The 27,595-nt window shown below is 41.6% G+C and overlaps 1 protein-coding gene across 2 annotated transcripts in view; it reads left to right on the top strand.

The window, feature by feature from the left end:
• LOC139822997 (zinc finger protein rotund) overlaps positions 1-27,595 on the top strand; it is a 162,806-nt gene that overhangs the window by 78,933 nt on the left and 56,278 nt on the right. For both annotated transcript variants that reach the window (XM_071795259.1, XM_071795258.1), the window contains exons 3-5: positions 2,501-2,569; positions 2,652-2,703; positions 17,381-17,556. In XM_071795259.1, the coding sequence (XP_071651360.1) occupies positions 2,501-2,569; positions 2,652-2,703; positions 17,381-17,556 (297 nt within the window). The remainder of the gene's footprint in view (positions 1-2,500; positions 2,570-2,651; positions 2,704-17,380; positions 17,557-27,595) is intronic.

Genomic DNA, 27,595 nt, shown 5'->3' with positions numbered 1-27,595 from the left:
TTCTCTCTGTCGGGCACGTAGGGCGCTGGACGTAAGGGCTCGGCGAGCTGGTTCTGCTGCCGGACACAGCACTTTAATACGTATCGTTGATACCGATATGGAAATTATCCAGCTGAATTTTAACCGCGTTGCGCGCACCCACACACGGGAAACTGTGCCGGATTCAATTTGGATTGATCACGGTGTATCCACCGCTCTTGATATTTCCAATACCTGCAGGAACAATCACATTTTCGCACGACAAGACATTTTCTAAATTACTTCTAAAGGAAAATCTGATTTTTATATATTCTCGTGTGTATTGGAATATTTTTCTGGAAAAATACACATCTTGATATTTGTCTTAAAGATATGGTTAATATGTAGCAATATCTAATATATGATTATAATTTATTTTTCTTTATCTCTCTTTTACTTAGGAATTACTTTAAATTAATATAGTTTATTTACGTGCGAAAGAACAATTGCGAAGAAAGATTTAATAAAGCTTCTCGTTGTATACATTATATAAACTATATTAGGAACAACCAATATAGTTTATTTCGATTAGATCGTTGGAATCGTTATTCATAATTACCAACAAGTAATTATGAAAAATAATTCTAACGATCCAATCGATTTCCAGAGTTGAAATAAATTATTGAGATAAACAGCGTCGCTAAGCCGCAAAATAAACTCGTTAGATATCGAGAATTCCTTTCGTTTTACGCATTAGATAAACGCGTTAGATAAAGACCTGACATCATCCGGTGGAGATCCTGATTTTAGAATGGCCGTCTCCAGGCGATCCGGTAACACATGGTTGGGTTTAAGGAACGAGATCTCCTTGCACCTCAACCCCTACCGGCTTCCCCTTATTCCCCCAAAGTCGATTGCTTTCGAACGTATGCGCTTTCCATCCACCCCTCTCCTCTCTGGTTTCCCGTCTTTAAAATAGACACGAATATCGTCCCATAGACTTCCGCCGTAGATCGAAAGTCTCCGTGTGTTTGTAAGCACCTTCCTCGTCGTCCGTCCTACACAGCACGATCTTCGTGGGGGATCGCGAAGATCTTCGGGTCATCATCGACGGTCCACTCTTGATCCATGGACGCGTATCTTCGCCCTATCCCGGCGAGCTTACGCGGGTTCCGGCGGAATCGGGATCGTTTGACGAGCCACCTGTAGCGCGAAGGGCCACCACCGACCCTTCTTCAGGACGGGCACACACCGATCTTTGTCCCCTTTTCGGGGCCACGATTCGGTCCATATCGTCGTCCGTATCCAGCACGACTTCTTTGACCTGTATATTTAAGGCTATATTTACGATGCCGCCGTAAAAACGGTTTGGCATAAATATCCCTTTCGATATCGCGCGTCATGAATACAAGATTTTTCGTTGATATGAAATACTCCTTCTCGATCTTCACAGCGCGAGTATCTTTATTATTATCGTCAGATATATTTTAAATTTAAATGTAATAAGAGCAGAAAGAGTAGAAAGTAGAAAGTATGTAAATTACGTCATGAATCATACGAGGTACATTCAACAATCTATCATTGGTTCGCCATCATGTATTTTTTTCGTTATATGCGTTAGCGAATGACACAGAATATACTTACACAGCGGCATTTTCGACGCTTTAAATATATTTTCTTATTCATTTATTGATCCTCCGGATACGAACAACATGTTTTTCGCAATGCACGGGAGACCAGCTGCTTTTATATCATACAAAACAGTGGATGCTTTTATATAATTGAGAATTGATATTTTGTAAAGATATTTTATAACGGGAAGATATTTTTATTATAACTCTGAGAAAGGTACACAGCATGTCTTATATATTTTAGAAACTTGGAAGGAAAGTAGTTCGAACTTTCGAGGTTTACGAGGGCTCAGTCGGTTCCGAATTCTCGGGGAGGCGTAGTACGCGACCTGACGCGAGTTTCGTCGAAATGCGGAAGGTCATGCCGGGGGGGGATGGATGTGGCTTGAAGGGTCGTGGGAAGGGAAACGGGGTCATCTTTTCGACGGCTCTTGTGGTCGCCCTATGCGTGCCACTATTGGACCATCGCATCGCAAGGTGGCGCGGACAATTAATCTCGCGGAAGCACGCTTCTGGTAATTAGCGAAACGTCGAATAATTTATGGCGAATGAAATGAGGGCGCATATGTATAACATTATTCCCAAGAATGCGTATTTCCCGCTATCTGATATCACGTGTTAAGTACACGCCGTGCTTAACGGAAGAATCGAATGTAAATTGGACGTCAAGAAAAAGGCAGTTTTTAAATATATTGCAAATAATACCTATATATTGTATTTAATGAAATTTATTTTAAAAAGTAAAAATATTAAAAAATATCGTTACAATCTCTCTTCCTCCATTCCTATTGCTGTATATGCATTTCGTAAATTTCATGCATCTTCCTAAATTAATGAAGGATTAAAGTTAGTTGGAAGTTGATGGAGACACTTGCTGAAACTAATTAGCAACACTTTCTTCTGTGTTGCAGCAATGCGCCCCGCACGACAAGGAAAGCGACTACTGGGGTGGCGGCAGGGGCGCGAAACAAGGTTACGAGGTGAGACAACCCACTTCGAAATATTTTAGTGGTCTATTTCATATACACGGCCGTCGTGCTAATTCTACTTGGTGAAGCGCAGCACTTTCTGTTGCAGGCGAAAATGAACGCGGACCATGGTCAGCTGCAGAAAGGTGAGTCTCTAATGCTTGTGTATGTCTCGTTACCTTCCCATGTATACTTTTTCACGCAGTTTCCGCGGATTGACGTTTCCGTTCTTTATTATTTAAATCATTAGTCTGTCAAGGCTATACTACATATATGTATGATTACTGGCATAGAAATGCGACAATATGATATTAACGCAGGTTACGATAAAAGACAATATTTTATTTAAGCGAAAAGGTTTATAAAGCTCCTAACATCAATAATTGTTCGTGTGATTTCGGGAGTTTAATTTTGATAGACTCTTGCAATTAGATATTAAGCTATTAAAATATTTAATGTTGACAACGACAAAACTATGGCAGGGATAGCGTTCGATAAAAAAATTTGTTGAAGAAAAAACGACTGCAAATTTGTCAAAAATGGCAATCAGACATATATATGTAAATGACTAACATCCGGGACACTTCGTATATAATCGTGAATCGAGACGGAGATCGAGGAGTTGTTTATCTGAAAAATTGGGATCATCGTGGGCAGTTAAATCACGCGATGCTTCAGTCGAGACTTCGCCGTCTCGCTTCGTCTTGGTGTATATGTTGGCGTCGCGACCTCGCATCAGATGCAAACACTTCCTAAGACCTAACCGTCGGGGCCGGGAACCGGTTGTGACTGCATGCGTGACGTAAGATCGCCGATTAGGAGCGGAAGAAAAAGTCGGAGAAAAAGAGTGGGGACACTGCACCGAGCAAAAAATACGCGCGAACCTGAATTTATCGGCGGACCGTACTCTCGATATGTATTATAGAACTGCACCCGTGAACATCCTTTTTTTTACATGTAGAACCTTATTTTTCGCTTGTTGACGTTATTTAATTTAGTTTCTCGATTATTTTTTTCTTTTTTATACGATTTTTGAATTTAAATATGTTTATACCTACGAGAGGCGTGGTTTGTATAAACGAACAAACAAACAGATTCTTTTTATAACATACATGGGTGTCATATATTTATGTAATATACAACTTATTTTATATAAAAGTTATATAAAATGTTAGAAACTTATATTGATGTTCAGTACAAAGATGATAAATAATGTCATGTATCCAGTTTACCTCAATTTATATTATATTTTTTAGAACTGAAAATCGATCAAAGGAGAAATTGGCGGAGTAAACAGACTGTCTTAAATTATACAAGTCACGTACAATTTTTGTAAAATTTTAGATTCTATTCTATTCTCATTTAACCATTTTCGAAGGATATCAAACTCGAGATGAACCGTATATACCACACTGTTCCCACTGTTAGTGGGAGGAATTGTAACATCAAACTTATGAGATGAATGTTTTTTTTATCAGGTGGGTTTTTTGATAATAATCCGACCCTGCAGGTAAATCTGATCCGTCGTTGTTTCTTCCTTGCCTCCTCCTTATCGGAAAGGATTAAATCGGTAGTTTCGTTCGTAAAAGGAGAGGCATGTTTCAATACGTGTTTTTCACTGCCAATGGCACGCGCGCCTGACCGGCCTAGATTGGTCATTTACGAGATAAGCCAGCCCGCCACCCTTCCATTCTCGTCAGGATCGACGGACTTCTCGTCAGTGATTCATGCCATAGAAAAACGCAAACCTGTCAGGGGGAGAGGGAAAAAAGTTGCACGACCACCTGCAACATTTCCCTCGATATTGCCCTGTAATTTGACGCGTTTGCCTCCGCGACAAATATTATTGCAACGATATCCGACGTCGTCGTCATCCACTGTTATGTCATTATCCGGTTAGCGCGAAAACTTTGTTATTGAGCGATTAAAGCAAAATTTATTACCGCGATATTTTTTCCTTTTTTATCAGTCCTTATTATTACTTTATTTATTAGTCTTATTTGATTCTATCACTCACTATTTAACAGAATTTCTAGAATAGAAGATATATTTGGCCTCTATCTCTATCGCTACTATTTTCTGATGATTTTAAATGATCATTTATTTCTCTCTGATGCATGTCTGTCTCATCTCTAATTTCTCGCGCGCGTTTTTTCTATTCTTATCGCCTATTAATTCGCCGTTTAGCCGCGAGGTCGAATTCACGTCGATTCAACGTTACCCGCGTGCACGATCATTATTACATCGCGTGTCTCAAAATTCAAATTTCTCTTTCATCGGCGGAACATTTTTCGCGCTCCGTGCCCATCGGGCTTCGACGTTAGACGGGGCCCTGAAATTAGCCGCCGGCCTGGCAATTGCGCAAAGACCCTCGACTATTCGTTAATGTACGGATCGCATGACGCCGAAATTTCGGGGCCCCCGCGCGCAACAGCGGAGGAGGCGAAGGATATGTGTGTGGGACGACGGTGCCTCAAGGCCCCCTCTCGCGACCCGTCTCATTATCGTATTCGCTCGTCAAGTAAATGCGAGTCGCTCGTTTGGAAATTCCTCGCCCGGCAGCCTCCGGGAGATCTGTCGCGATACACCAGCCTCGCAGCAAACGCAGACGGGACGTGTCGCAACGTGCACGTATATATGATTTATTTGACCGGCGTGTATGTATTTTGACGAGAGTCGAATTCGAGAGACCGTAAAAGTGGCTGGCGCGCCTCTCGTATATGACGATCTTGTCGGGAGAATATTTCTCTGAATTCTTATTGACCCCTAATGCAAACTTCGCGAATTCATTCAACTCTCTGAGATTTTTATGCAATATTTTTACATAAAAAATCTGCATTTTGATTTCCTGTATTAATTAATAATTCTCTCAATTTATTAAAAATTATTAGTTTTTATTTAGTTTCGCATTATTCATCTAAAAAAAATATGGAAAGGTCGATAATTTATGACCGATAATTTATTGGAACTGCGACTTTCGAACGTATAGCTATACAGGCGCACGTGTAAATTTTTTAAACATAAAATATCGCGAATTATTATTGAAGCGTTAAGAGAAGATAAGATTGCGCGCCGAGACGCGTCTCTTTCCTCTGCCTCTCGAAATCTTAACGCCACCAGTGAATGACTTTAATGATCATTGAGTACCTCTCGTACGTAACTAAATCCGAGACGGCACTTCCTTCACATTCTCGGTCCCGAACATCTCACCCGATGTAACGATGAAGGAGACCCGCGCGGCTTTCACTTATCTTATGATTTATACCCTCTTTCCTTCTCCCTAATTATTAGGAGATATTTTCATCCGAATCGTTAAAACGGAGAATCGGATTACACTAATTTTAATCGAGTTAGTAAAAAATTACTCGAACTTCCGTCTCCTGACGGGTTAATGGAGTTTTTTTTTTGGGGGGGGGAAATACATAGGCGAAGGTACCTTCGTAATAATTTTACCGACAACTTCCTACGTCGCGGCAGGAGGATCGTGTCCCATCTCGTGTTACTTCATAATGTACAAATGAAATATCCCGTGAGTAAAGAGGACGCGGAAAAAAAGCGTTATTCTTTTTTTTTTTTTAATAACGAACGCTACCTGCTTTCCTCTCTCCAGCTCTTATTCCTTTCTGTACGAGCGCACATACGAGGAAACGGATTGCACTTCGTATTCGAAGGGGTAGAATCGGCTCGTAAACAGGTCGATAAAAATCCGACTGTTCCGACGTAAACAGATATGCAACGAAAATCAGCTCCCACCACGTTCTATCAAATATATGCGTATATGTAATGTGATTGCATGACATCTTATTCCTTAAGCCTCCTTAAAGCGACACCTGCACTTTGTACTCCACAATAATAGTGATGCATTAATAGCTCGCGATTGTATTATTAATGTAGAAAAAGGTCGGTTGTTCTTGCTAAATTGAGGTTGAATTAAAAGGAGAATTAAAAATAATAGAGAGTCGAAACACATTCACGCTTTTAGTCAGAATTATAACAATTGTTGTCCGAGAAAGTAATTTTGGAACGGCCCTCTATGCATATTACACGATGGGTATACACTTCAGCATTCATGAATAGGCGCAGATTCAATTAGAGTCATTTATTCTCGGCGCGGAATCAAAGCACGTTGTGCAAATGCAGGGCGAGAAACGTGTTGGAACGCGCGGGGTGGAACTCCGCTTACATCGTGCTCTCGACATAGGTTTACGACGTGTCGAAGAGTTCGGGGTCAATTAAAAGTTGGAGTCTTCCATGTCCGTGCAACGCGAAACCAGAAGAAAGGGAGTAGACGCGCGAGGGCAAGGGTGCAACGGGAATTCCTAGCGAGGAGTAATCTCGTCTAACTACCATACGCCACATTTTTTTCATCAAAAACAAAAAGTTTACTTCGGCAGCGTTCTTTGTCCGATGTTTTAAATGCTAAACGTCGATTGTCAAACATATATGTCAGTGCGATCTTGCAAGCAATTTGTTCAGTCTGTCAAAGAATTGACGGAATTTCTAGAATTGGTGGAAGTCAGATAGTACTGTTTACCGCGAAATTTGGATTAAATAACGAGTGGCATATGCGCTTATCTGCATGCGTTTCCAAAACTTATTTCACCCAAAAGCCTTCGACCTTTGTAGTTCAAAAACTTAGCGACTTGATGACATTTCGCTAAGAAAAACGCATCGCTGCACGAAATCGATTTTAAAGACGACGAGGGGCAACATCATGTATCTGGTTTTCTCCGTTCCGGGATATCCTGCATGTTTTTCAAAAAATCGACGGCAACGACGTCATCTCTGGAGCGTCATAGCCGCCGTCTGGCGATCGTCTAGTTTCCGCGATCAGTACTTGAGGTGTTTTTTACGACTCTTCTCCACTCTCGCTTTCCCCGTCTGCCCTTCTCCACGTCGGTTTGACGTGGTTTTCCCAGAGATTTTACTATGAGTAAAGGTCTCCCTTCGTGCTCGCATTTTACGACGTCGTTTCGCGATTTTATATCGCGACGCCGCGCCGCGGCGTTCTATATCGATCGGAAACGAGGCGAATCGCGCTTTTACAAAACCGCCCTCGCGAAAACGGATCTTGCTCTCCGCTCGCCGGCGTGCGAGGCGTCGATCGTAATATTATCCAGGTATTACGCAACGCGCGCGCGGTCGTAACGCCAAATTGATTCGTTTAATACGTACAAAACGGACAGGCTAATGACGCTCATTTTCTGTCAATAAATCGGCCGTCACACGTCGGCGATATACACGCGGCAATAAATAAACTTTACGACGGTGAAAAAAAAGGGAGCTGTAAATTTAAATAAATTGCGCGAATTGAGGGTTTTGCGACGCGCGAGACGGACGGACGCGCGGACGGTTCTACGGGAACGGGGAAATAAAACGACGGCTCGTATCCGCGCGATTAGCAAATGGATTTTATGTCGCAACCGAAAATTAATCCCGCCAATCATCGGCCACCCCATTATTGTCGCGAATTATTATCAACGTCACGCGTAATTCATATATCGCGCTTTCAACCTTCGCGCCCACCGAAATCGTTCCGTGTCCTTTCGCACCGGATAATCGATATCGTCACGCTCGTCAATAATTCCGCCGGTGATTTATTTTTTATTATCCGGCCGTTTAGAACAGTCTGTTCGACGTCAATGAAATCGTCGTGTCTATGTAACGCAGATAAAGAGTAAAAAAGAAAAAAAGAGAAAAAAAGACAAAAAGCGACAGGAAACGATTCATTCTGATGTCTTCTCCGATATGCAATGCGCGTTAATCTTCAAAGTAACGACTGTATACTGTATGAAAATGCGTTACATAGGAATGTTCCTCGATTTGTGCGCGAAACACAAACTAAGAATCATTCTTTTACGGAAACCTTTTCTCGCCGATTAACATTAATATTCTGGAAATGAACTTTTATGGCTCGCTTAAAATTCATTGGGTGAATAAATCTACATCCAAGACAGGATCTTTCGATCGTGCGGATTAAATTACGAGATACTTACAAATATTATTGTTGTGTCTGATCCTGGATAATATTAAATTTCCCGCTTGCTAACTTGTGCAATATAATTGACTGTTATGTGCAACAAGATATGGTACTATAATTAATCGACTTAAGATTAACGTCAACGCGCATCTCATTCGCTGCAGACAGAAAAATTTAGTTCGAAAACAGGCAATTACAGATCGAACTTTCGAATTGTCTTGTCTGCCTGTGGACGACGCATATAATAGGACTGGTTTTAATAATTGCGTCTGATGAGAACTTGCATTCTGCCGCCGTCTTTTTCCTTCCTTCCAACCGGTTTAACGCATGATGAAATTACTCGAAAATATCTTCTCGAAATATATATATGTACATATATATATATATGTGTAACGTCCAGACGCGGGTCGATCGATCTGTTCCCGTAGACTTTAAAAATCGTTCCCGAGACCGGTTTGACGTATACAAATATACCGTACCACAATGGCAGTTTAATGCTGGCGGGCGGACTTATGGTTACGAAGCGTCGCGGTGACCTCGCGTCTCTCTCTCCCTCTCTCTCTAGAACTGCATCCGACTTCTATTCTGGCCGTCACTCCGTCTCCGAATCTTTTAAGTAAAAAAAATAGCTCCGTATATGCGCGCGACGACTCATCGACGAAAATGCACGTCGTCGATTCTTTCGTACGTTCGCGCGAAAACGTTGACACATTGCTGATGCGCAATCATTCCTCGTTGATGTCCGTCGACGTATGCCAGGAGGAAGAGACACGACGAAATATTATATTTCTTACGTATTAATATTTATCGGCCGATCTTTTTACATGTCGATTATGTGTTGTGTTCTTTTTTCCTATAAATCGCGCTGATAAATTGAAATTAGATCGATTTTAGACGAGATTATGCTGTCGCGTGACACAAAGTGACAAGTGATAATTAGTTTATTGCGTGCTAACATTAAATATAGATAGAATCTTTGAATTCAAATTGGATTAGAGTCCGTTTAAAGTTGACCGAACGCGATTATACGCTATCGGGGACCTTTCTTCCAGCATCGATTTCCTCGCGATCAAATTAAATGGGGGTTTTTTTTCTACATTTTTCCTTTTTCGGCAATTTTCTTTTTGGCAGAGAAGATGGAACAGATCTCAACGGACTTACGAAAGAAAAATTGCAAGTGGGACATATATTTCCCGTCGGACACACATAAGGATTGAAGTATACGTATATGTACGTTGAATGAAACACACGTGTAAATCAAACGTGTCATTATCGTTCCGCTCTACGTGCTATCGATGATATCTATTTCACAGTGCCGATTGGAGTTTACAAAGAAGCAAAAGTAAACCGCACTGCGCAAACAAGAGATTCAATAATCCCGGATGCAGTTAACCAGGTTGGCGGAATGAGCGTGTTTGTTTGAATGCAAAAAGATTCCTTCGATCATCGAATTTGTTTCCCCGTTTGGGAAGAAGTGAATTACTGTTCTGTATAGGTATAAGCTTTCTAAACGCTTGTTAAATTGTTAATTATTTTTTTCTATACGCTATTTATCCGTCGATATGAGTCGATAATGGCGATCCTAAAGAGATTAGTGTACACAGTTCTCCGTTGCTTATAAAGTTTTTTTTCGCCCCTCTTACAAATTTGCGGTGTTACTGAACATATAAGATACTGTGTAACGCCTATTTGCCCGAGACCGGTAATTTGCATGAAACAAATGAACGTAATGCGAAGTAATGCACTTACGTCCCCCGTAAGACGCGAATTTGTTTTTATCGGAAAACGTATCATTCTCCCGTGATTATAGCGCTCTCGCGCGCGTTTTCCATTTACATCCGTCCGCCTATATCGCCACTCCGCTTCGCATTAGTCACATCCAACGCGCCGTGTCTCACATCTCTTTTCCTTCTTCTTATAATCTCATCTGTCGTTTCCTTTTCCCCGCCCTTCCGTCCCGCTCTCTTTTTCTACACGCTCTTTCTCTCTCTCTCTCTCTCTCTGTTCCGTTCGTGGCCCGTCGCTCGTAGTTGGACGAGCGGCCGAACGGACCCCGATTACAAGTCGATGGATCGACCGTCGTCCGCAACCACTGACATTTCCCCAGCAGAGTTATTTGCATAATTTACTATCGACCTCAACATTAGCTTCCACCTTGTATGAAGTCGCGTACACAAATAACGTACCGATACATGTAAATATAAATAATGGTGCACGTAAATGTATAATGGACGCGTGCATATTTTTCGGTACATATATCTACGACTCGTACACACTCGTAAACGATTGCTGGTATATCGCGCGCGCGCGCGCGCGCGTTTTTTTTTTTTATAAATCTCTATCCTGTTAATACTAATGCGACCCTGAGGCTTGACATATTGCTAACTCACGAAAGTCGAAATTCCGCGAGACGAGCCCACGAAGTAAACTGAAAGAACGAGGAGGAGATGCATCGCGGCGCACGGATCGCCTCGTGGTGTAATATTGATGTAGAGAGCGGAGGCAGGATCCTTGATCCTATCGACTCTAGGCATGACGTCAGGATCGATCCGCGACGATCGCGCGAACGGTGAATATTCATAAAGGAGACAAGTGCAGGCCACGACACGGCGACGGATTGCACTTACGACTCGCCGTGAAATCCGAATGAATCGAGCGACAATAGCACGTGGATTTAATCCATTCAAATTAGCATTCTTTATGCGGCACTCAAAATCTCTTTTGTGCGTAACTTTCATCTTTATGCCTCTTGGAAAATTTCGCAACGCAAAAATAATGGTATATGATAAATCATTCGTCGGACAGCGGAAAACTATTTTTTATCGTGTCTCATTATATTATTGTTTTATTGCGTTAAATAGTTTACTAATGGAAAATCAAAATTATTTTATAAAATTTTATAAATATAAACCAAATGGGTAACTCAAGTCAATTTAGGTATGTTTTATGGCCACACATCATTCCTTGTGAGCACTCACTCTCTGTTATCATACACTTTATCTCATAGGCTTCAAATTAAATTAAAAAAAATAATGAATTAATTTTCGCGATTGTATTATCATATCCAGATATCTACATACATTACGATCTCGTTTTCCTTTACTGGACTATCGGCACGCCGATTTGTCGAGGCTTCCTGCGTCACACGAGGTATGACGCAGCTGGCAAATAATTAAATGTGTTGCAATGGATATAATTGCCACGTTCCCACGATTATTATTAACTCGCGCTTCCCGCAAGTCGGACTAGAGAAGAGGACCGATCAGTCGACCGAAATATTCCTCTTCGTAATATTAAATTTTGGAAATACAAACTTCCAATTTCTTTCTTCTATAATCTCTCTTGTAACTTTGCCGTAATCGCGATTGTCATCACAAGATTTGAATAATTTGTGCTTTTTGCATCTAAACTTCTTCATTAAGGCATTTAAATAAAGGATTCCTCGTTAGTGATTCATTTTCGCTTAATCAACGGCAACACAAAAAATGTGTATAAAACAACTTTTTCAACGAAGAAAAAAACAATTAAAAAAATATAATACAAAGTTCCAATGAATAATCACAAATTAATTTAGATTGTCCCGTATAAATTTACAAATATGAAGGCATTATGGATATGCATTAAGAAAACTATCGTATTACTCATCTTATGCTGAGTGTCTTATTGGCTGAAATGTTTATACATGCTTATTTTCTTGCATAAATTTCTGTGTACATAAATTCACTCGTACGTACAATATATAACAACGAAATTTATGGAAATTTATTTATATATCGCCATTATATGTGATTGATAACATATAATAATGACATTGGCATAAATTTATTTATACATGCGCATTATGCAGTTTATAATGTATGTTAATGAAATTTGTAGAATTTGATTTATATGTCAATTTGTAAAAGAAATAAATAATTCTGGTAAAAGGGAGAGACAGACTGCTACGACTGCGTTAGTCAAGTTAATTCAAAAACGGTCAAACACGCGAGGAAAACAGTTTTTATTCGGCGTAGGTGCCGAAAGAGGCGCGATAATTCCATTAAAATTACGCACCGCAAATAACGCCGGGAGGTGCGTGGCGTCATACGTGTCATTAACGCTCTCGGACGCGAACGCGTGCATGAGTGCGTGCGTGCATGCACGCGTGCCTGCATACGCGTGTCCGTGGATGGGAAATGGGAGATGATTTTTAAGCGCCGCTGTATTTTACCAGCCAAGCAGCGTGGTCGGACCACGTGCGCGAAAATACTCTCGTATGAAATTCAACGCGAGCGAGTCCCACGAAAAATATATCATTATCGCCCGACGCTGGCCGGGAGAAAGAAATATTTTGACCTGTCCGTCCCTGTCATTTTTACCGTGGCAAAGGCCGAGACTTGAGGAATAAGATGGGTCTATTTCAGGTATGCGAGGAGGAGGAGATCGTGTTGATGCAATGTTTCTATCGCGAGATGTTTCCCATTTATTTGCAGTAACTATTGTTTGAATGACGTAGCTATCTTTTAATACAAAGATTGTATAAAAATTTGTTGATATTTTAATTGTATAATATATTTTGTTCTTGATCTTTTTTTTGAAATTGTAACATCGGTAACTTTAGGTACAGTGTCTCAAAATTTCACACGTGACACGGTATCACAAAACGAGGCGTCAAAAACGTGAGTCGAAAAACGAAAAAAGAATGCGGAATGTTTAAGGATGGTACAGATCAAAATGTTATATGTGTAAAAAATCGTGTAGAGATTACGTGGATTATATACGAAGAGAGGTAGATTTCCACGAACGAGCGGCGTAAACTCGCCAGTCTCCCTCCTCCCTTCGTTCGTGTCCAGTTCCATTTACGTTTTCACTTTTATCCTTATATTTTCATACGCTTGTTCTGACTTCTGCAAACAGGTGTAGCGCATCTTATTCCGAGGCGTACGCGTGTCTCTTGTATTTTTTTTTTCCTCCGGCGATGTGTGCCGCGTGTAGCATCGGCGAAGTCTCGGCGGTGGCCTCATCTCCTCGCCGTCGGTGCTACGGCCAAAGAGTACCGCGCGCGAGATCGCGCGCACGAGATCACGCATGTAAATAATAATTATCGAGTTCAAGCGCGCTGGAAAGATCAATTAGTTATGCCGCGAGGAGAACGTTACGTATAGTCTCGCGCGCGAGCGCGCGCGCGCTCCGAGATTGGTCGATTAGGCGAAAAGAGCGCGGCCGCGGCGGCGCGAATGAATCGCGTTGCGGGAATCGAGGGGACGATGATTTGCAAGACGCGTCTGTTCTTGGAAGCGAATCGCGCAGCGTTCGGAGCCGATTGCCGATTATCCGACGGCGAATCGGACTCCGCGTCCGTCTCAAAGTTTCAAGTTTATCGCGTGGCCGCGGTGAAATGCACGCAACAAGGATTGCAAGGATATTGTGCAAATTTTCAGCCACCAGCGGCGCGAAGTTGATAAATATAATCCACGTGCCTCCGTCCCTCCGTGACGAAACGCCCCGTTGCCGCTTTAAAATTAAAATAACGCGCATATAATTAACATTTGTAAATTTAAATAACGTCGCCGTACACAGGAGGAGATCGGAAACTGAGCTAGATAAAGTTTATGACTCGTGGGATTGTCGCGACGGAGGGTGGGGATGAGGGGAGAGAAAAATTCTTCCGAGCGCGGCGCATTCGGTCTGTTAGAGAGAGAGAGAGAAATGCGAGCGACCGCGAGTTGTGCATGCTGACCAGCAGCATGCAAACGCTACACGGTGTGAAATAAATAAATAAATTTATAATAATAGCGTCGTGTATACGAGGCTTATCTAACGATCGCTTCGGAAATAGCTACCGTTCACACCTGTCTCAACTCCTGCCTGATTATGATTTCGATTTGTAGTATTATACGCGCTTATCGATTGCGTAACGCCATGCGCCGGGCAATTAGGCGAGAAAGAAGGCCGCGTAACGTCGTCGGTATAAATTCGCACGACAGATACTAAAAGCGGGCAATAAAGCGTGTCGCGATATATTTTAATGCGATATATATAAAGTTTTAAATGTTACGTAAACGCGGCGCGGTTTTCAGCGGTAAAGTTATTGGGAATTGCATCGCAATTAAATATGTGCGCGCCTTGAACTTTGATGCTGCGCTCGATATTATACTTGTTATATACTCGCGCGATTTTCTCATTATCCCGCAAACATCATCACATAGTGATTACCTTCGATTCCGCGCAATTGTTGATTCATTTAATCGCTCCGATCTGAAGAAGTATTATAACCAATTAGGGGATTTAAATACAATGCAGATTTTATATATGTACATATATGTATTATATATAAAACATAGCAATTTATTAAATTTAATATTGTATTAGACACGTTACGTCTAACGTTACATAATATATCACGTTTATTTTGTATAGATCAATGCTATTCATTCTAACAGTCTAAAATAAACACCTGTCCCGGAGAGATTCGCCCTAAATTGCAAATAGCCATCGATTTAGCAGTTATCATTAATTAATATCAATATCGAACGCTTAAATAACTCGCTGTCTCGCGAGTTTAAATTATAACGCGCATCTTCATATCCATGTAACTTAAATAAACGGATTAATACGGCGACGACGAGACGTCTATTTGTCGCTTTGCCTACTTGGATTACGCGCGGATCAACACTCTCGGGGACGTAATGTCCGGCATGCATGAACTCTCGCGAGTATATCCTTTGCATGTTTAACGTCGATTCTATAGCGAAATCGACGGTTACGCGCGTGGGCCGTCAGCTTCAGAGAGGCGCATCTTCCACCGCCTACGCGCACACTTTACCCGAACGCACTCGACGTGCATTGTCGTAAAAGTCACGGGATGCTCCCGTCCTTGCGAGAGAAGGGTCCTCGCTTTTCTGAACTAAACTTAACGAGCGGAGGATGCGCGCAAGCGGCAATCGCGCGGAGCGGCTAGGTAAAGGAGCTATTAATAAATTATGAAGTCATTAATAGGGGGGAGGGGAGGGCAGCGCGGTCATTAGTTTCCTTCTTTTTATTTCTTTCTTTCCCTTTTTTTTTTAGAATTTTGCAACGCTTCGCAAAAGTGAGACGGAAATGATATTTTATCCCAATTGCGACATGAAACAGGAATTTGAAAATTATAACACGGACGTCTCTCTTGAGTCTCTTGTTGCACAGTCGAGCCGTAAAACTTACAACGAGTGCCCGAGCGAGCGGGATACTCCGCGTTTGAGGCATTTGCTCGTTGTACAAGGTCGAGCGATAACTTTTCTATTATCAGGCAGGAAACGGATCAAGTACGTAATTTATTATAACTTTCTCTTGTTTTTGTCGCTGGTACGTCGACTTTCTTGAAGGCGGGAAAGGATTATTCTTGTAAAAAGAAAGAATTTCGTATCGGTATTAATCTTGTAATTCAATATTGATTGTTGAAGTATAGAACATCTAAAGTAGGCTTTGTTAGTCTAAAATACAACGACAAACTTCCAAGCAAGAATTTTAACTTTGAACAATTAATTTTTCGAAAAGCCCGACAGTGCAGAAGTAATTGCAAAAGTGTCTCGGGAAGTGTATTAATATAGAATAAAATGCGGTAGATATAGTTTCTTTTTCTTCTTGCCGGCGTTTCTGCAATTGACAACTCCTTCCAGAAGCCGGCATTTCGAGAAGAGCAAATAAATCGCCCCGCGTGTCTAAGATGTTTATCGCTCGTCTCTCTCTCTCTCTCTATCGGGCGAGTTATCTCTCCCGAGTAGATTCAAACGCGCGAGAGACAGCGAGAGAAGTAATCGCGAATGCAGTTCTCGCGCCGAAAGGATGACGGTATATTTTTGCAGGCGCTTGCATGCATAAGGAGCGTGATGCGTTTAAGTGTCGATGCGTAAGAGCGTAAAGTAGTAGCGGAATACCGCGAACGGGCACACACAGCCGCGCGGCGCGTGATGATATAGCCAGCTCCAACCTGCTGGCTGTGAGGGCCGAGCGCCACTCCGCGTTTATGCGCGCCGATCGATATTGAGAACTCGTCTTAATGACAGGCAACACTCGTAACGCAGGATCGCTCTCGTCCTTGCAACCCGCAGGATCCTTGCCCCTTGCACGCCGCCGAGCGTTGCGTCAATCGGTCGACCGCTCGGCCGTCCGTGTGCCTCTTTCTCGGTATCGCGCGCGCGCGCGCGCGCCTGTGTGTACATGTAGATAATTGTATGCGTGCGTAGATCTCCGTGCGTAACATTTATCGCGACAAGCGTAAGCAAGAGAGACGTAAGAAAAAATGTAAGTGAGAAATGCCCGAAGCCTTATACAGGATTTGCTGATAAATCGCGAGTCACAATAACTCGTCGAAATGGCTCTGCGCGATGGATAAAGTCTTCTCGTCGCGCGCGCAGGACTCTAAACGGTGCTCATTGGACTCGACGTATTATACGTGTTGTCCTCTCGATTATATATTCTAATAATAACTAGATGTTAACGGGTGACGGACAATGACGTATCGACACCTTGCGCCGTATTTTAAACTCGGGGCAAATTGCGTGACGCAAAAAAAAAAAAACTATCTCATCAGACAGTCTTGCTCGTAAGACGCATCAATAACACATATATCGCGCGCTTGATCTATAATCAGCGTTCAATTAAGTGCTTGGGAAATACTGATGATTGCCTATGGTTACTGTGTCACTTTCCAGCCGGAGAGCGTGCGCGCTTTATAATCGAAGTAGGTCACAGGAAATAATCGAGAGTAATTAAAACGTATACGCGGCCGGTGTTTACGATATCGCGCCATGTCCTCTGTCCTCGATGACAATCGTCGTTCCAAGGCGATCCCGATCTAGTCTCGAATCTGTGAATGATTGCAGGCGATGAGCAGTATCGGGGCGCCGGCGGCTCGAGCAGCGGAAGCCCGCCAGCCAGCCTTTTGGTGGTTCCTCAGCCACTCACCGTAAAACCTTCCCATCCGTCGCATCTGAATTCCCATCTTGGTGGACCTCATTCGCACCCGCCGAGGAAGTACCAATGCAAGATGTGTCCTCAGGTAAGTTTCGACCAGTTCGCGCGCGCATATGCACGCCTTTAGGTGCTATTCTATAAATCTCTATCTGCTATCTCGCGTGCTATCTCTACTTGCTATACCGTGTTAATACGCGTGGTTTATGGAACCACAACGTTTGTAATTCGTCTACTAATTCTTCGACACGTCTGACGTAATTAGCGTTACATATCTATATACGCAGTAGAACGAAAGGCACGTGTATCGTGTTCTTTGTTGATATTTCTGTAAGTCTATTGTAAAAAGTGGCGTTGTCTGAGTCTTCCTCTTTTAAGGTTGACTCCGTTTATTTCCTTTGGTCTTTTCAGTCTTTTCTAAAGGGTCCCCAGATAAACAGCAAACTGATTTATGGCGTTAATATTAACACGTTACCACACCTTTTCGCATTTCCGCGTTAATCCGGAAATAAATGGCATTTGTTATTTAGCATAGGTAAGTGGCGTTTAGACATGTTTCAAAACTTAGAAGATTTATTCAACGTCTTTATAATACACTTTGTTGCGTGTGACGTCTTTATAAAATACTCTTCTTCTTCCAAAAGGTGATACCGTTATCGATAGCCCTAAAGATCGGTGGCATTAGGGCTTTCACTATTTAGGGTTTTTTTCTATTTAAAGAAAAGAAGAGAAAGGTTTGATTGTCTTTTTGTGAATTCTTTGTTGCGTGGGCGTTTTAGCTAAATAGGGTAAACTCGGGTAAGAGATGGCCATACAGGAAAGATAGCCAACCTATGTTCTTTCAATCTAGCTCGCCATGAAACATTGAACGAACATGGGTTGGCCATCTTTCCTGTATGACCATTTTACTCGAGTTTACCCTAAACACGGAGTACCTGCCCATGCCTCTGAAGAATTTTTAAAGGGTTATTAACGGTATGTTCATTTCCTTTCTTCTTTCCTGTCACGCTCCTTCTGTCTAGATCTTCATGGTTTATTTTATAGTCATTTACAATACTTGACCTGCATCTTCAAGATCTAATATAAATGCATTTTATGCATGGATATTAGAAATTTTATGCCGATTTAATGTTGAGATAATGCTTTTGTGATGTAATTAACAACGTTAAAATTTTACGATTTACGATTATATAAAAATATTTTAAATTTTAACGCATGCTTATTTTTGTTATAATAATTTTGTTATATTATTATATGATATATTATTTTTTACTTCTTTCGTCGCGGAAACAGATATTTGCGGTTAACAACGAAAGGTTAAGGCTCCTGTTCACTCACTGCAGCCAGAAGATATGTCATAAAAATATATCATAAAAATTCTTGTAACATACACTAAAATAAAATAAAATTAATGAAATAGAGTTTGTAATCTATAGAATAAACTTTTAAAATATACCGAAAACTTTTCCCTTTTGTTTGGGTGGTCAATAAATAACTCATATATGTATCCAATTGAATTGTGCCCTAATCAAAGACGTAAACAAGCTCTGTTTGACAACTGCCGAATTGAAATAAATATTTGCTTTCACATATTAGGGAAAACATGTACAAAATGATCCCTTTAAGGGAGAAATCAATTAATGGTATGAAATAATGTATTTCTATTTAAATCTTTAATGATTTTTGGTTTAGTGGTTATTTAACTAAAATTAATTAAACAGAATTTTGAATTAATGCTAAATATATATTTTGTTTTTTCACCAAAATTCTGTAAAGAGATTATTTGGTACCAGAGGTGTACAAAATGATCCCTAAGGTATAGACAAAACGGTCTCTGGGGATCATTTTACCTCTAATGTATTAAGGATGGAATAAAGAATACAAAAATACGTCAATACATTTTTTATTATCATAAAAAATATATTATTATAATTAACGTAATTAAAATTTGAACATTAGATAAAACTATAAATGTCGAGTAAATAAAAATTATAAAAAGAATAAAATAAATAAAATAAAAAATTGTAGAAGTATAAAATTATAAAATAATAAATAGGTGAGGGATTATTTTTTCCGAAATGACATTTCATCATTTTGATATTAAAATTCAACCTATATACAATTAAGCCGGCAATCAAACCACTACAAAAACAAACTTAGTTAGTAGGTACTGAAGTACAGTGGTAATAATAGAGTATAGTAATCATGCATGAATGTACTTTGCCCGGTAATCAAAATTACTCTTATACCTTACTCAGATCAGCGAATTCTATATTAAAAAATTAACTTGACGGCGCATCGACGCTATTCATCATTACATTTGAGTGGCATAGTGATTCCTGCGAAGAAGTCTCTTAATGTTTCCACACGAGAAGGCATTATTATTAAAATCGGTGGGGATCGTTTTACCTCGTATGTACACGTTTCCCCGAACTTATATAACAAAATGAGAGTCTTCGGTATATTTTAACACTACGACAATTATTTTAAATATAAAAACACTACTAACTAAAACGAAAAATGACGTTGTACGTTGCAAGAATAACTTATCTTTTTAATGTGATTTTTCACGCTTTTGGACCCTTTCACGCAAAAATGGCATAGCTGCATAGCATGAGACCGCTTGGACTAATAAGCATCTAACACAAGGTGTGGTCAAAACTTTTAGTTAGATGCTCATTGGTCCAGTCGCTCTTATGCTACGCATGTACAGCTATGCCATTTTGTATGAATGAGAGAACCCTTATTAGTTCACGATTTTGCCAAGAGTGATGCTGTGTGTACTGTCAACGTGGACTTGGCAATTGAGTCAGCAGGAGCCTTAAAAGAGAGAAGTGGTTAGAAAATTTGTCATTTTTCAGTAAATTTACGAGCGATTTCAATAAGAAACCTTTAGAATTTTAACTCTTTTCTTTAGGCAATTTCCATTAGAGAATGTTGAAAGAGTGCCCAAGATAATCCTTAAAAATCCCATTTTTAAGCAAAAAAATTTTGAATTGAGTAAGGTACCATCGGAAAGGTTTTCACACGAGTAGATCATTAAATAAATTGTTACGTGACGATGTCTAGTTTTTGAGATATCATGAATCAAAGTTCGAATTAAATGCCTAATTTGTCAATAGTAAGCGTGTTTCTTTGAGTAAAATCGAGCATTTTTTGCAGGAAATCATAAAATGATTATGACGCAATATCTGTTGCAGTTGCAGCCAAAAACTGGAATTTGATTTACAGCACAAAAGAATACAGAATTATTTGAGAAATAAAAAGAAATAAAAATAGAAACGTTTTTGCTTAAAGAGAACGTTTGCGCATTGCACTGCAATGCGAGAGAAATTGAATTCGATTTTCGAACACTATAATACGTTGAGCGCATCCAAAGTTCGAAATTGGCTTTAATGGATTTTAGTTATGAAATATAATCAACTTTTACTATTTCATTCATCCAAAACGGTTCGTGATAACATGATAAAAGTATATAAGTTATATGTATTTATAATCAGTAAAAAATTAGCTTTAATCTGATTTGGTTCATTTTTTTTTATTTCCGCTCAAAAAGGGAATTTTCTGGGCATTACTCTTTCTTTAGCGTGCCTAATAAAATTACGTTTACAAAGAGACTGTATCCTGCAGTACACAATAGAAAATACGGTATTATCTTTTTATTATTTCGACAAAATGATAAAATAAAACCTATAAGATAGTCGTTTGCCTGCAAAATGCAATATTTTTTCATATATCGTATTGTTTTATGTACCTTGACATAACAAAGTATACGTTAATCTTGATTATCGATAAATACTTTACAAACTTAAAAAGTATAAAAAATTATTAATTCATTATTGACAATTCGGACATGGCTGCACATTGAGTTATCAACGAAGAATATTCTTGGAATATCATAAAATCTGATAAGCAATATTCACAACGAACTCAGTACAAATGTTAATAATACGGCAGCATCTTCTTGTAAGACTTAGAGCGGAAGAGTATTTCGGAGCCAAGATATCAAAGAATACACTGAAATAATTAGAGATTGTAATAAATTGATATCACATTTGTAATACCCATAGATTTTCCTAGCCTCCATATTTGATCGGGATTTCTCCAACGCAAAGATGCTTCTATCTTACAGCATGCGGGGGGACACATCATCTTATTATTAATGTCTGTTCGAGGGAAGGCTTGAGAAAGATCTTGAAACTCTTATCAAAGATGCAGCATGCCTTTTGCGGCTTTGAGATTTCGGATTGCGCACCGTAAGGGTTTACGCGAGGACGGAGTGACCTGACCTCCGAGAAAATTTCTTGCCGCCAAGTCGTGACATTTTCCGTAGCCCGTCCGGCCGTACGCGTGTTCGCAGGTTGACGATTTATGTCTCCGATGATGGATTTCAGTTTCGCAAATTCGTTAACGCGCCGTTTTACGAGCCATTTAGAGACAATCGTTAAAGTTTACAGCTTTCCGCGCTTTCCACGATAATTACCGTCGAACGGCGGCGCGTGGAAAAAAGACAGCGCGGCGCGAGATAACCGAGAGAGAATGACAGAAAGACAGAGAGTAAGAGCTCGGCGGCGGCTCGAAGGACGCGGCGCGTGACATTCCATAAGGCGGATCGTTAAAACTTAACGATATTCACCGAATGCCTGTGTAGAATAGGGCAGATTATCATACACCGGAGGCCGGCGGAGCGCATCGGCCGGCGCTTCTCCGTCTCCCGTTTCGCGGGGAAGAGAGAAAAAAAAACGGGGGCAAAACACGAAACCCGGCGATTAAAAACCAGTTATTGCACGTATATCTGCCACGTTAGGTACAATGTGACACACGGAGGGGGTTAATTTGTCGCGGATCGAATGACATCGCTCGTCAAGAAAATCCCGCAATCTCCGCCTGTCCGTTACGTGAAATATCTCAATGAGGAACATCTTTTTTTTTTTCTTTCAGACCGACCGTACGTGTGTACGTATGTACATGCGTGATTTATTCCGTTAGGCGTTCCCAGAAGGAACGGAAGGAGCGACAGAGGGATAATCGTTAAGGTGCGGACCGATCAGCGCGGCACGCCGCTCATTAGCACGAAATTAGTAAACGAACAAATCTAAACCCTACGCAGAAATTGCTGCTTCGTTAAAGCCGTTTCCACTGTCGTTTTAATAACTAATCGAGACCAGGCTCTTAATTGCCCGACAGTCTTATCGCTGGACGACGACGACGACGGTTAAGAAAATGATAACTCGCTCGTCTTTTTCGGCCGTTACTGTGTTCTGTTCAATATTAAAACGGGGGTAATTATAATGCGGTATGTAATTACATCATTTTTCGTTGCCGCGCGAAATGATTTCTATTACAGTCGTCGTCATGTAGTTAAATGTAACGAAAAATAGCCCGAATGATTATTTAATTAAATGAAAATTAATATCCCGCAGAAAATAGTATTTTATATAAGGCGTTAATATTATATTTTGCAATGTTTGTTATTGCTAATATATGAAATGATTTTCTTAAAATACTTTCAAATATTATCAAGAGCATTTATATTTATTTTTACGTAATGTGATTTGTAAAATTATTTATTGTATTTGTCTTTCTGATACAATTATCGTACTCTGTAACTAATAAATTTTTTTAACGAGTAGTGCTTCGATAAATATTTCACTAATCTTTAGTCGAGTTTCCTGCACAAAGTAATCCCAGATACATAGATATTTTTTTAATTATTGATCTTTATTTGCACGATTTTGCAAGAAATGATCCTTATTCCTGGCTTAGCAAAAACTGATCGGATCTAAAGATTGTTACGTTTTATTTCCACTTTCCCCTACACAGTAATAAGTACTCGCTGACGGTCCCGGCCGCGTCGCGTTCCAGACGGAGATTAAACCGAATCAAATTATACATTTGCGGACAGTAAAAAAGTTTACAAATTACACAGATTTCGTGCAACGGTACCGGCAGATTCTCCGCGATTAATCGGCCTCCGCGGCACGTTACAAAGTGGTAGTTTCTCGTTATAATCGTTTCTCTTTATCGGACATCCTTTCGAGGAGTAGGATCGTCGAAAAGAGAGTAAGATAGGAGGATAAGAAGAGCGGTGCAGGCAAGTGCAAAAATTGAGGTATTTTAGAAACGATAAGAAAGATTTTTATGATGAAGCTGTTGGAGACATGCACAGCGATTATATTTTATTTATGTCGTTTACGATACATTCGTCGAAGTAAGATCAGAGTAATACGATATTACATAATGACAAAATAAAAAATATTATTATTATTGAGGAATCTGAAGTATACAAAAGAAAATTGTATGGGGCTATGCAATTTGAGTAGCAACATCTTTAGTTTTGGCCAGTTGGGTCGAAAATAAAACGACTTATCTTTAGTTTTCATTATGGATAGTTCTTATAAATGTAATTGGATTATGAACCGGAAGATAGGAACTCGTAAAGATAGAGCGAAAATTAATAAAACATAGTTGAACGATTTGTAAATTTTTTACATCATAAATCAATTTATTTATAGTGTAGGTATTTCGTAAATTACTACCTCCGTGGACACGTAGCAGGAGTTTTTTTTTCACACGATTGTTCACGCTACGCGAGGAGGCGTTGGCAGTAAATTTATTCTTGATTAGTTGTAACACTGATTGAATGCGACGCGAGGACGAAAGGCGAGGGAAGTTCGACGAAAGGAGCATCGGAGTACCGCAGACTTGTAACCAGTTTGGGGTGGGAGGTTAAAAATTCAGGAATTCATAAATTGCCGTAATCACCACGCCCCCAATAAGGCAGGAAGTAGAATTATGCTTCATCTCGCGCAACGGTACTGTCACGCTCGTTTCACTAATGTCTTCTACGATTAATCGAGTTCGTTGTCGTTCCGCGCGCGATGTTAGGGTCTCCTCGCCGGATTTCCTATCGGATCAAACTTTCGACATTCCTCGGGACGCATTTTGTTTTCGGAGATCTCGGCGATTCAGGGATAGAGAATCGTTTTTTGAAGCGAAAACTTCGAGGCGATTTAATTCTAACGATTTAGTCTTATTCTCGTTTCTGCGACTCGAAATCGGAGTCACGGACCAAAGCTCACGCGATATCGCGATCGCCTGTCGCGCTTCGCCGATCCCTGTCCTTTAATCCAACGCGTCTACCTTCGCGACGTTTCACGTCGATCCTGGCCACCGCGCCAGGACGCCGCTACCGTTTCTCCTTATCGAACATTCCACCACCGGGGGAATACACGATCTCGCGGCGTACTGACACGCGGCTACGGGAGGAAATAAGAGGAAAATGAGGATGGTAGAGAGGAAGAGAGAACGATATAGTGAACGAGAGAGAGAGAGAGAGGGAGAGAGAGAAGGAAAACGAAAAAGATGACCGCCTCTTGAATGAAGCTATGCACCTCCGTGGCCGGAGGGCTCGGGATTCAAGTCCGGAGGCTAGTGTACCGTGACGGCACAGCATCCTGCCTCAATCCTCCTCCTTCTCCTCCTCATCTCGCCTCGTAACCCCCTTGCTTTGCTCCTCTTTCCACCATCTCGGCCGCGTTCGCGCGCGCACGCTTCGTCCTTCTTCGTCCGATGTTGACTTGCCGCGGCGGCGACGGTTCTTCTCCGGCAACCCTCTTCCTCCGCCACTAATGTCCTCCGCAGCTTCTTCCTTTATCATCACGTTTCTCTCGGTCTGCCTCCTTTCTTTCATTAAGCCGCCTCACCGGCTGGCGCTATCTTTCTTCGCTCTAGGTGCGTGCCGCCGCCGGTGTGCTCCGCTTCCTCTCTCACTAGTCGAATCGGATTACTCGGAGAGTCTCATCTTGGCCGTTTCATCTTTCGTTGCCTTCTTAATTCCGCATTTTTTTTCCCCCGACATTGCGCAACGTATGCCCGACGTACGCTCGCCACCCTTATCGGCCGCTCTCGGTCGATTTCTCGTTTGACTTGTCAGTTAGCTTCTCTAAGGTATATCTCCCGCTTATCGACTTCCCGTCAGCAATTTCACAACCATCACGGTGGCGAAATTAGCGGTTTTCGTTCGTCTTTCCCGTCTTTCCTTTTTCCTTTCACACGTTACAACTTCGCGTCGTGGCGCGCGGCGATTCGCGCGCTCACGACGAATGACTGTTCCGTCGTGCTTCATCCTCCATCGTCAATGTCTTTCTGCTTCTTCATCCATCGATGCCCACCGCTCTTCCTTCCATTATCATTTCGTTTCACCTCAGCGGTTCGAGCCTCAGCCTCGACGTAGCTCTCTTTCCTCACCTCCCGCGTCTCCCCCGATACACCCGTCCTCGTGATCTTCCTCGATCTTCCTTCTACTTCTTTCCTCTTCCCTCTTCCCGCTCCCTTCCTCCGCTTCCCCGTCCTGCCGCCCCCCCTCCCCGCCCCTCGTTCATTCTCTTCGTCGCTGCCTGCGTTGGTCAGGTCGCGTTCACGCAACTTCTGTACAGGTTCTCCTCATCCTAGTTCCTCTCTCTCCTTGTCCACAATATTTCCTCCAATTTGCCTCGTACTCTTCGGTTCCTGCCGGGCATCATCATCGTCCACTTCGGCCATTCGATCGATATCTGAGGCCGAGCTTCGTGACGCCGTCTCCCTCCCTCCCTCATCCCCCGTCCGCTATCTTGAACGCCGGAAAACCGCAACACGGATCTAGTTAACCGCGCTACGGAAATTATTCGCGGAATAATATCACCCGTGGATCTAGGAATCGATTCGACGATCTTGGAACTTGGTCGCTGCGCAGTATCCGTAGCATTGCTTCACTTGGGGCTTTCGTTCGTACATTTCAGCATTCAAAATTCGCGGATGAAATATGGTTCGAAAGATCTAAATTGATATCTGGCTAATTTGCTTGAATTAGTATTCTCACTTTTATCTTCGAACGCACTTAAAGGCGATAAGTTAAATAACAGTCCTATAAATTCCTATATTATATAACAGTCGAGAGTGCGTACACATTAATAACACACACACACACACCTGATACATATATTTAACTATTTAGTATTTCAGTGCAGACTGTATGATGAAAGACAGGAACTTAATATAGACTTAGGTGGAATACGAGCAGTTCATCCAGATATATGTGGCAGTGGTTGAGAGGGGAAGAAACAAAACACTCCGAGTTATTCATGAGTTTACTAAAAAAACTGAGTGAACTATATAATAATAGATGTAGACTTATGAAACTGAAGTCTGGACGTGCAGGTATCAAACAATTATGTTAAGTTGGAGAAATTTAAAAAGACTTTTATAATCAAATGTTTCTTATATGGAACACATACGCCGTTTACAGAGGAGAGGGGAAATATCAATCCTCCCTCGAACTTTCCTCAAAAAGTAACCCCGGTGATATCGCGCGATGCACGAGGCACATCTCATCCGAGAGATGATTTCGCAAGGCGTACGTAGAGTCGGGCAAGGTCCATTCTTCGTTCTCGCGGTAGCCGCGAGCTCTATCGTCTTTTCTCTCTGTCTTTCTTCCCCTCCGTCTTTCTCTCTCTCTCTCTCTCTCTCTCTCTCCCCCCCTCTCTCTCTCTCTCTCTCTCTCTCTCTCTCTTCAAGGCACACGCATGGGATCGGGAAGGTGTACGAACGCGCTCGCGCGCGGACATTATTGAGAGAGCGGCGCCAGTGTGCGTGCACATCGGTAAAGGGGGCCTCACCTGATCACGCACCACGGTAGCGAGAGGCCCGTCATTTTTTTCCACTCAATTTTTTTATGCCTCTTTGTGGGCAGCGTCCCCTTCCACAGGCTAGAGTACAGCAGGATGGATCAGAAACTGTAGGAGGTGGGGGGACGGGGTAGGAATCGGAAGAAGACGAAGAAACGGAGCTCCCGGCTCCGTCCGTCTCAAAAACATCGGCTTAGATCTAACGCCGATCGAAATTCGTGAGTTCTTCTCAAGGTCGCGTTCGGCTGCGAGCGCGTAATGAAGTAACCGGATCGAGTTGTGTGCCGCGATTATTGCGCTCTTATCCTGCGTATCTATTCGCCCAGTAATCGGATTTAATTGAGGAGACCGTAGTTCGCGCGCGCGCGCGAAGGCATCGGCGACCGTGACGTCTTATTCATTATAATGCGATATGATAAGATGCATATCGCTGGTACACGGTGTCGGCGCGAATCGCGCGGC

This window comes from Temnothorax longispinosus, chromosome 12 (genome assembly GCF_030848805.1).
Source record: "Temnothorax longispinosus isolate EJ_2023e chromosome 12, Tlon_JGU_v1, whole genome shotgun sequence".
Lineage (NCBI taxonomy): Eukaryota > Metazoa > Arthropoda > Insecta > Hymenoptera > Formicidae > Temnothorax > Temnothorax longispinosus.
This window is presented reverse-complemented; position numbering and strand designations above follow the sequence as displayed.